Source organism: Zosterops lateralis (genome assembly GCF_965231275.1).
Source record: "Zosterops lateralis genome assembly, chromosome: 19".
NCBI classification, from domain to species: Eukaryota; Metazoa; Chordata; class Aves; order Passeriformes; family Zosteropidae; genus Zosterops; species Zosterops lateralis.
This window is the reverse complement of record NC_139779.1, coordinates 3,315,621-3,325,954: the sequence shown is the minus strand read 5'-3', so window position 1 is coordinate 3,325,954 and position 10,334 is coordinate 3,315,621. Positions and strand designations below refer to the sequence as shown.

At 61.1% G+C, this 10,334-nt stretch overlaps 3 protein-coding genes across 3 annotated transcripts in view; 2 read left to right on the top strand and 1 right to left on the bottom strand.

Annotated features, from left to right (window-relative positions):
* Positions 1-58: 58 nt before the first annotated feature.
* Positions 59-3,291, top strand: GEMIN4 (gem nuclear organelle associated protein 4; the record flags this gene model as incomplete). Its single annotated transcript, XM_083874971.1, has 1 exon — positions 59-3,291. The coding sequence occupies one exon, from the start codon at positions 59-61 to the stop codon at positions 3,263-3,265; it is 3,207 nt and encodes a 1,068-aa protein (XP_083731097.1). The 3' UTR covers positions 3,266-3,291.
* A 1,961-nt stretch (positions 3,292-5,252) lies between these two features.
* Positions 5,253-9,372, bottom strand: TLCD3A (TLC domain containing 3A; the record flags this gene model as incomplete). The annotated part of the gene is made up of 5 exons (XM_083875514.1): positions 5,253-5,522; positions 6,166-6,261; positions 6,348-6,561; positions 8,681-8,764; positions 9,251-9,372. 5 exons carry the CDS (start codon positions 9,370-9,372, stop codon positions 5,253-5,255), a joined length of 786 nt encoding a protein of 261 aa, XP_083731640.1.
* Positions 9,373-9,854: 482 nt separating this feature from the next.
* Positions 9,855-10,334, top strand: part of VPS53 (VPS53 subunit of GARP complex) — a 64,210-nt gene continuing 63,730 nt past the window's right edge. The window contains exon 1 of the mRNA XM_083875065.1: positions 9,855-9,944. Within this exon, the coding sequence (XP_083731191.1) occupies positions 9,861-9,944 (84 nt within the window). The 5' untranslated portion in view covers positions 9,855-9,860. The remainder of the gene's footprint in view (positions 9,945-10,334) is intronic.

Genomic DNA, 10,334 nt, shown 5'->3' with positions numbered 1-10,334 from the left:
AGGGCGGGCGGCGTGACGTCATCGCGTCGACGGTATGACGTCATCGCACGGCGCCGCCATGGAGCCGGCGGAGCTCGGGGCCGCCATGGCGCCGGCGTGTCCCGGGGGGCCGTGGGCCGTGGGCGAGGAGACGGCGATCCTGCACGGCGGGTTCCTGCTGGCCGCCCGCCTCCTGCAGCCGCGGCCGCTGCGGGAGCTGCGCAAAGCCGACTGGCCCCGCGCCGGGGTGCCCATCACCGACGCGCTGCGCGAGATCGGCGAGCGCTGCCCCTCGCCGCGGGGGCTGTGGAAGAAGGAGGCCGTGGCCATCGTGTGGGCCAAGATCCTGCTGCCGGCCCCCCCCGCCGCCGCCGCGCTGGAGTGGGGCTGGAAGGATGACGAGTTCTTCTCCGTGGGCGCGATGATCCCCGAGGTGAACCACACCGCCCTCTTCGAGCTGGTGAAGGCGCTGGGCGAGCCCCGGCTCCTGGTGCAGCTGCTGCTGGCGCTGCCTCCTGCTCTGTGCCGGGGACAGCTGGAGAACCTGGTGGAGTACATCTCCAGCGAGACGTCCCCGTCCGACATCAGGCTCTTCTTGGACGTGTGGTGGGAGGTGATGAAGCACAGGGAGGGGCAGGAGGATGCCACGGTGTCGGCGTTCAGCGCCCTCATCCATCAGCACGGCGCGGAGCCCTCCCTGGAGGATGGTCTGCAGCCCCCGAAGAGGTTCAAGGGTGACCCCGGGAACGCCCCCGGGCTGCCCACGGTGCTGCTGGAGGGGTTAAAGCAGATCCGGGGCAGCATCGCCCAGCCCCGCCTGAGGTACTGTGCCCTGGCCAACCTGGCGGAGCTGCTGGGGCTGTCGGCTGGGCTGGGGCCAAGGCACAGCCCCCTGCCCATCGCTGAGCACCTGGCCAGGCTCAGTGCCATAGTCAGCCTCTGGGGCAGGGACAGTGAGAGCCAGTTCCACCCCTGGGGGCTGGGGGAGAAGGTCAGGGAGGCAGAGAGGAGCCTGAGCCTCCTGCCCCTGACCAAACCCTCTCGTGAGGAGCTCTTTGGGGGCTTGGACTTGCTCTGCAGCTTGTTGCAGGACTGGGGAGAGGAGCTGCAGGACACTCTGAGGGGATCTGAGGGGCTCTGCTTTGAGAGCTACCGGCTCCTGGACGCTCTGACCAGCCTTGGGAAGAACCTGGATTTCCTCCTGGAGACAGGAGACCTGGGGGAGGGTGAGACACGGGTGGTGCTGGAGCTGACACAGCTCACCCAGGACTTTCTCAGGGACACCACTGCTATCCTGAAGGATTTGGACACCAGCCTTGTGTCTTCAGTTGCCATGGCAGTCATTGAACAGAGGCTGGACCGCCACGTGGACACCTGCTCTGTTTTTGCATCTGAAAAGACCTGGGCTTTTTCAAATGCCTGGGTTGAGTGCCTGGTGAAAAACAAAGCTCTGTTCCAGACCCCTGAGCTGGTTTTGGAACTGCTGGAGACGCTGGTGAGCTTTGCCACATCCCACCATGACAAGGAAGCCCAAGAGCTGCAGGTGCAAGTGACAGAAGCCATCGTGGAGTGTTACACTGAGCTTTCATTAAGTGACAAAAACAAAGTGATCTCAGGTGTCCTGGCATCCTGGGGTGGCCCAGGTCTGTCCCAGAACGTGCAGGTTGTCAGGGAGGGGCTCCAGGAGGACCTGAATGTGACTTTCAACCAGCTGACCAAGAGTGTGTCTGATGAAGGCCTGAGCAGGGCTGTGGCTGCCATGGCCAGGCTGACCCTGCTGTCCCCTGAGGCCACAGTGAAGCAGGTTTGTCATCTTGCTGTGGTCAACCTCGGAGCACACCAGTTCCTTGCCCAAATCCTCTGCTCCTTCCCAGCACTGAACTTCCTGGAGAGCCCTGAGGACCCAGGCAGGCCAGGCAGCCTGGTGGTGAGGTGTCTGGAGGAGGCAGTGTGGGGGAAGCTTTCCACAGAGAGGGAAGAGGAGCAGTTCCTTCAGTTCCTGGCTTTTCTCATGCAGCCAGGCTCAGCCACCCCGCTGGTGTCACCTGCAGAAGTGACCAAAGCTTTTGTCCTTCCCTATCTGAAGTCAGGCTCTCCTGAGATTGAGCTGAGCCTGCAGATCCTCAGTAAGGTTCTGGGAATACCATCCTGTTCAGAAGAGCACTGGATCAAATCCTGCCACCCATTCCCACTTCTCCTCAGCCTCTGCAGACTTCTGGATGGTTACACCAAGTACTGGCATCAGCCTAAGGAGCAGCTCTTCCCTTCCCTGGAGACCAAAGACCTGATTCTGGACATCCTCTGCCAGCTGTGTGAGCTGGTTGGCCCAGAGACCGTCCCCTCCTCGGAGCTGTGGGTGCAGTCCCTGGCCTGGCTCCACAGGAAGGTGGCATCACTGGACTGGACTGTGGGGCTCCGTCTGAAGAAGCTCTATGGGGACCACTTCAAGAACGAGGTGCCAGCGACTCTGTTTGAGATCTGCAGGCTCCCCGAGGACGAGTGGACATCACAGTCGTGGCCAGCCTACGGGCCGGGCAGCGGGCTGCTGGCATGGATGGAGTGCTGCTGTGTGTCCCCGGCCCTCAGGGACACCATGCTGGCCCTGCTCACCCTCAACGTGGACAACCCAGAAGAGGTGAATCTCTTCAGCAAAGGCTTCCTGGTGGCCCTGATCCAGGTGCTGCCTTGGTGCAGCCACGGGGAGTGGAAGAGGCTGGGGGCCGTGCTGGAGCAGCTGCTGCAGAGGCAGGTGCTGCACGTGCCCTACACGCTGGAGTACGTGCAGCACATGCCCCTGCTCAACCTGCGCCCCTTCTCCTGCCACCTCCAGCTCTCCGTGCTCTTCCTGCGGGGCTTCCAGCTCCTCTGCAGCTCCAGCTGCTCCACCTGGCTGCCCTCCGAGGCCTGGCTGCACGTGGTGCAGCTGTACTGCAGCAGCCTCACAGACCTGCTGGCCTCGGTGCAGGCGGCGGCCGCAGCCTCAGCGCAGCCCTGCGCGCAGGAGGTGTCCTTTGTCTGCATCCAGCTCTTCTGCCACCTGCTGCATGTGGCTGCAATGCTGCCAGCCAGCACGGAGGGCTGTGGGGAGCCCCTGCTGGTGCTGGCCCTGGAGGTGCTGTCGCAGTACGAGGTGTCCAGCAAGGCTGACACATCCCCCTGCTCTGCCCTGCGCAAAGCCAACGAGGGGCATTTCCTGGAGTCCATCACAGATAACGTGGGGCACGAGGAGCTGCGCAGCACCCTCCTGCAGAAGCTCAGCAAGCTGGCAGCACGCTCAGAGCACTGATCTCTGGGCTTTGTAAGATTTGTAATAAACCCTTGTGTTTTTTTTCTTTTTGTAGTATAATCCCTCCCTGCTGTTTTCTTCCACTGAGCTCCTCCTATTTATAGGAGGAGCCACTGTGGTTTTCCATTGGAATAACTGGGCACAGCTGTTGCTGAGCCAAGCTGCCAGTTGTGTGGCTGCAGCTTTTCCTGCTGGCTCTCTGGGTTTACACAGCAGCCTCCAGCATCGAGGAAATCGCTTCCCTCTGGCTGCTTTGCCACCAGCCCTCTCCCAGTCCCAGGAGAATTGCTGGTTTTGCCACGTGCTGCCGGAGGCTGGGAAGCAAGTTGGAGGCTGGGAAGCGAGTTGGGTGAGTTCAGGGCAGGCAGGAACCTTTGGAAATCCGTGTGTGCCGCTCCTGCCCTGAGGTGGGGGTGCAGCAGCAAGCCCACATGTAACACCCCCACCCAGCAATGAACGGCACGTGGAAGAGCCAGCCAGTGGTGTGACTCAGAGAGGAAATCTTTATTGGTCTCCTGATAGTAAATAGGGCAGTGTTAGTGCAAACTGAGGTGCCTCATTGGCTGGGGTTTTTTTGTCCTTACATAAGGCACGTTATTCGCAATGAAAACAGTGAGATACAACATCTGTAACCAGTTGCAAGCGGTTTGTAACATCAGCTGGTCGCGGTGGTTACTGTCACTGTGGCGTCTCTGCAACAACAACCCCAGGTCAGAAGAGGCCCTTTTTGGTTTTTTTTTTTACACTCTATCCAGAACAGCAGCCGTGGTTGGGATGAGATCCAACACCCAAAAGATCCAGGTTTTCCGGAGCTTGGCTGCTGGTTTCAGACAGAATGAAAGGCACAGAGTGGTCACAGATCTCCAGGCGTGGGGGCTGTGCCAGGGCTGTGCCAGTGCAGTTCCCTGCCCTGGAGCAGCACAGGAAGCTGCAGGAGGAGGTGGCTGCCCTGGCTGGTGCTGGCTGCAGGGAATGAACTCAGCTGTGGTCTGATTGCACACACCCGCAGAGCTCCTCAGCCCTGTGCTGCTGGTGAGCCTGTACCCATTTCTGCTGTGACTAAAAGAGGAAATGGGCTGAACTGGTGAAGGACCAGCCCAACATCCAGCTCTGGGCTCGCTGGTTCCTTCTGTGCAGCCCCAGTTCTGTCCCTGGCAGCCTCATGGGGGTTGGCATGGGGCTGGAGGGATCCACTGCACAGGTGTTTCCAGGGCGTGGTGGTGCCAGCTGGAGAGCAGAGCAGGGTGTGCCAGATGGTTTTAAATACCTGCCGAGGGGACGCAGGCCAGATAAAAAACCATCTGTGGTTAGAGGAGGGGAAAATTGCACCCCCTGCCAAGGAAGGGCTCTGCATAGTCCCCTGTGTGTTGGTGAGACAAGGACTCTGCAGGTTCCTGTCCCCATCCTGCCCTGAGACAGCAGAACCATTCATTCCCCTGTCGTGGCATGAGGTTCTGCCCTCCAGCCCTGCTGGGAGCACAGGGGTGTCCCCAGGGCTGTCAGACACTTGTAGTGAAAGGCACCGTGGGGTGAAGTGGAGCTTGAGCCCAGCAGCAGCAGCAGGAGGTGAGGTGATGCGGGAGGTCAGAGGCCGAACAGGGCTGTAGTGTAGAGCTGAAGTCAGTAGAGGTCAGGAACGGCTCCAGGCCGGGCTGGGGCTGCGGCAGGTCCGGCACAGGCTCCCCAGGCCCGCTCCAGCCTCCCCTTGCCGGCCGCGGGCTCCTCACGCCGGTGTCCGGTGTCAGCCCGGGGGAGGGCGGAACCAACCCCGCTGGTGTGACCCTCGGGGCCGAACCTCAGCAGGAATGTGGTGCTCCCAGGCCGGCTCCCACCCCGGCTGGAGGACACTGGGGCGGCGGGGCAGGAAAGCCTTCCTAGCCCAGGCCGGTGCTGCTGGCGGGAGGCTGGTCCAGCCCGGCGGGACTCCGCTGCTCCTTCCCCGGGAAGCGCCGGGGGCTGCCCCTGTGCCAGCTCCTTATCAGCTCCGTTATCTGCTCCGGTGCGCGGGAGAGCCGCCGTAGAGCCGGGCGGCCTTGCGGCAGATGAGGCGGAACCAGTAGAGCTGGGGGGCGATGAGGGAGGCGTTGGCGATGTTGCAGTGCAGGGGGATGCGGAACGGCACCAGGTACGCCGGGATCCCCACCTGCCGCCCGTACGCCGCGTACATGAACGGGAACAGGAGGATGCGGCACAGGAAGAAGGTCACCAGGATGAGGATCCCGTTCACTTTGTGCAGGAGCGTGTCTTGCATTTTGAGCTGGGGGAGGAAGGAGGTGAATGGGGGGTGAGCAGCATCCCAGCGCTCCGGGGCACCGGCGGTGCTGGGAGCAATGAGATGAGCACCCAGGGGGGATGGAGGAGGGCAGGGGGGAGAGATGGGGGTGGGAATGAACATGGAGCAGGGGAGGAACAGGCAGGAGAGGGCAGCACCAGCCCACGGCACAGCCCCCAGCTCTGGGATTCCAGCACCAGCCCACGGCACAGCCCCCAGTTCTGGGATTGCAGGACCAGCCCACGGCACAGCCCCCAGCTCTGGGATTCCGGCATCAGCCCATGGGCACAGCCCCCAGTTCTGGGATTGCAGGACCAGCCCACTGCACAGCCCTCAGTTCTGGGATTGCAGGACCAGCCCACGGCACAGCCCCCAGTTCTGGGATTGCAGGACCAGCCCACAGCACAGCCCCCAGTTCTGGGATGCTACTGGGCGTGCTGGTTACTGGAGGGAAGGGATGGGACACTGGGAGGACACTGCAGGGCAGATTTGGGCTACACTGTGGGGTTGCCCCTCTCTGAGACACCCCCCATCTCAGCCACTGCCTGGAGAGGAGCTGATGGAGCCAGGGAAAGGGGATGAACTGCTGTGGGCTTCCCAGCCCCGAGGCTCGTCCCTCCTCACCCACCTGCATGAGGATTTTGCCCAGAGATACAAAAGGCGTGCTCAGCTCTGCTGTGAAGATGCAGCCCACGAAGAAGTCCCCCAGCTCTCCCCTGAAGTGCTGTAAAGAAAGCCAGCATTGAGTACAGGGCCCTGCAGAGAGGAGCCAACACCCAGCATGTCCAGGGGGTCCTGCACAGCCCTCACCTGGGTGATGGGGGTGAGCACGATGAGGATGAAGAGGTGGTGGGTCACCATCAGCCGCTCCTGCAGGAGGAAGCTCCACACGCTGGCCAGGGAGTGCTTCTTCTCCAGGATCCCCTTCTCCTGGCTCTTGTGCCAGTGGCAGAGGTACATGACATAGATGTCATAGGTCATGTAGGGGACCAGGACCCAGATGTACTCCACGGCCAGCCAGTGCCTGGGGAGGAGCAGCACACACACACACAGAGGCATCACAACAGCTCTGAGCACCTCGCCATGCTCTGGGAGGGGAAAGAGTCTTTAGGATTGACACAGCAGCATTTCAATGGAGTTTGAAGCTGGAAAAAGGTGGATTTGAACTCTGTCTGGCTCAGCAGGTACACGTTTGACCCAGGGAGAAGGTGCCTGGTACGTGTGGAGGACAGATCTCAGTGCTGACCCTGTTCCTGCTGGGCTGTGCCAGGCACTGAGCTCAGCCTGGCCAAGCACAAACACGGCACTAAAGAAGGATCCTGATTAGCCCCACAGCCAGGTGTTCACTGCACGGGCCAGGGGCACAGCGTTTTTTAGGATCCAGCACCAAGCTGACACCTCTGCACAGGTGATCTCCTCCCCTAAGCCCTGAGACCCCCAGAGCTGGTGCTTGGTGGTGGAAACCCCAAATCCTGGGTTTCTCCTCCCTGTCATGCTGCATCAGCTCTCAGCTATCTGCCCAGCCCAGGGAATGTTTGGGAACCACATGGAGAAGTCAGAGTTAAGCAGGGATGGCTGGCCTGGAGTTTAGAGAGTGAAGCACAAAATATCCAACACAGGCAATAAACCCCCATGAGGCGTTTGTCAGTTGGGAAATAATTGCAGGCAGCTGCCTGTTCCCAAAGCATGTTGGAATCCTGGTTGCACAATCTGGGCAGCAGCAAGCCCTGCTCTGCAGGGAACACCAGCCTCCTTAAAAAGTCCTGCGTGAAATCACCCTGATAAAAAAAAAAAATAAAAAAGGCAAAACCACCCTACGCTGGTGCTCGGAGAAATGTAGCTTGGGGCTCAAATCTCTTTTTGCTCTCCTGTCATCCCAAGAAAAAAAAAAAAAATGTTGCCGGAGTTCCTGCTCCAGATGGAAAGATGTAAGTGGTGTGAAGCACAGGATGGCAAGTGATTGTGTTTGCAAAACTTGCCCGGGGCTTTGGAGGGCAATTACAGCGCCGGCAATATAACGATTGTCTGCCTCTGTAAATAAATTGGCAAATTTTACTGCAACCTTTGTGATGCTTCCTGGCTCGCTGTCTTGCTGTCATTCTCCGTGGCCTTCCCTGCTGAGCCCTGGGCTCAATTGCCTCCAGATTCAAAGTAAATCTAGGTCTCTGCCCACAAAGTGTTTGCACAGAGCCCTTGGCCTTGAGTACACCCGGGCAGGCAGACAGCTCTGGGGGAAGGAGGGCTGCTGGCAGCACCTTCTGTCTGTGTGGCTTTGGGATTCAGCATCTGCCTTATCTACACAGCAGAAATTTTATATCAGAACAAAAAGGTAATTTATAGACTACCTGGGTTCAGCAGTTCTGAGCAATCTGGATAGACAGCACTGCCTAGAGCAAGGCAAGATAATTCATATCTGTGTATTAAGGATGAGTTATTAATTATGGCCAAGGTGGAAGCACTTCCTAAAAATCATCCTGAAACCGGTGTGTGACGGTCGAATTCCGGCTCAGCGTAATTATATTCTTCCCTCCTGCAATCTTCTCTGCTAGTCTGGATAATAGCTCTGTTTTTAAGTCTTCTGACCCAGATTACACTATCACTCCTCCTGAGAGCCACTTCTGGGCAGTTTATCTCAGAGCACTGAGGGCAAGGCAGCAGGATTTTCCTTCAGAGCAAACCCTGTTCTCACTTTACCATTTCTGGCCTCTTTCAGAATCCTTTTGGCGTGCCTTGATGCACCTCTAAAATCAGTTCTCACCAGGTCTGCTGGACTCTGTAGCAATTTCAGCTTCCAGTAAGGAGACTCCTTACCCCTTTCAGAGCTGATGATGTCTATATTTTTCTCTCATACACAGCCCGTGTTTCAGCCCATCTTTTGGAGAAGGGTGAGCTGGCAGAGCACCCCCAGGCCTGAGCAAACTGCTGCTGCTCAGGGGGTGTACAGCCAGCACATTGCCCAACCCTCCCAGCCCAACTGGGGGAAAGAGGAACACGAAACTCATTTTCCTCTCCCCTTTGTATGTGCAAGCCTTTGACAGAAAAGCCTCCAGCCCCGAGCTGGCTGAGCACATCCCTGGCACCATCCCAGGGGACAGGGGGACTGCCTGTGCTCTGGGTTACCTGTTACCTGTGCCCTGGGTTACCTGTCATGCACCACGTCCTTGCAGCTGAGGACAACCGTGATCCCCGACACCGTTGCCATCGTGGCTTGGACTGTTGACACCAGCCTGAAAGGGAGAGAGAGCAAAGGGGTCACCCCAAACGTGACCCCACAGGGAGAGCCCGTGGCACTCAATGCCCAGTCTGTGCACAGCCCAGAGCCTCGGGATGCTCTCACTCGGGGGGATGCTCTCACTCGGGGAGATGCTCTCATTTTTGGGGATGCTCTCACTCGGGGGGATGCTCTCATTTTTGGGGATGCTCTCATTTTGGGGGATGCTCTCACTCGGGGGGATGCTCTCATTTTTGGGGATGCTCTCATTTTGGGGGATGCTCTCACTCGGGGGGATGCTCTCATCTTGGGGGATGCCCGTGCTCGGAGTGTTGCTCCTGCCGCCAGTCCTTGCTCCCCTCGCGGGGTCTGGGCTCGGGACACCCCCGAGTCCAGACTGACGGCCGGCGGGACTCGGTGCTCTTGGCCCGCTCGGATCGCTCCCGTTCCCGCTCCCGTTCCCCATCCCAGTCCCGGCGGGTCCCGCCGCTCCCGCCCGTACCTGCCGCTGAGGAGGATGCGGTCCTTGAGGCTCCATCCCGGGGCGGCCCAGCGCAGCAACCGGATGCAGAGGATGAAGAGCCCCGGGAAGAAGGCGGAGGCGAGGGCCAGCGTCCGCCACATGGGGACGAGCGCGCTGTCAGCAGCCGGCCGGGCAGCGGGAGAGCCCGGCTCGGCTCGGCTCAGCTCGGCGCGGCTCAGCTGGGCTCTGCCGTGCTCGGTTCGGCTCGGCTCGGCTCGGTCCGGACCAGCCCCGCCGCTCCCGCCGGGACGCGCCCGCTCCGCCGGGCGGAGGCCCCGCCCCCGTCCGGTCAGACCCCGCCCACTCCATGGACTCCCGCCCAACCAGACCACGCCTTTGATTATTCAAACCCCGCCCCTTTCTGCGGTCCCGCCCCTTCCTATCAAACACCGCCCACTCAAGGAACTCCCGCCCATCCAGACCCCGCCCCCGATTATGCAACCCCCGCCCCTTTCCCTGGCCCCGCCCCCGTCCAATCAAACCCCGCCCACTCCATGGACTCTCGCCCATCCAGACCCCGCCCTTGATTATTCAAGCCCCGCCCCTTCCCGCGGCCCCGCCCCGGTCTGCCGGCGGAAGCGGCGCCGCCATGGAGGAGGACGAGCCGGAGCTGGAGGCCGGGCTGGAGGCGGCGCTGGAGCTGGCGCCCGCCGTGCAGGCCGCCATCGAGCAGGTGCGCCGGGCGGGTCCCCCTGCTCTGGGGACAGGTGCGGGCGCGCCTCGGGGCCGCTCGGTGAAGGCCCGCGGCCGGTTCTGAGCCCCTCCCCGCCGGCTCCGGGCCTTCCGCTGCTGGGCCTGGGGAGCGCCGGGCCGGCCGTGCCCTGTGGCGCACAGCCCCCTCAGCCCCGGGCTGGCCGTGCCCGCTGTGGGCAGAGCCCCCTCAGCCCCGGGCTGGCCGTGCCCTGTGAGGCAGAGCCCCCTCAGCCCCGGGCTGGCCGTGCCCGCTGTGGGCAGAGCCCCCTCAGCCCCGGGCTGGCCGTGCCCTGTGGGGCAGAGCCCCCTCAGCCCCGGGCTGGCCGTGCCCGCTGTGGGCACAGCCCCCTCAGCCCCGGGCTGGCCGTGC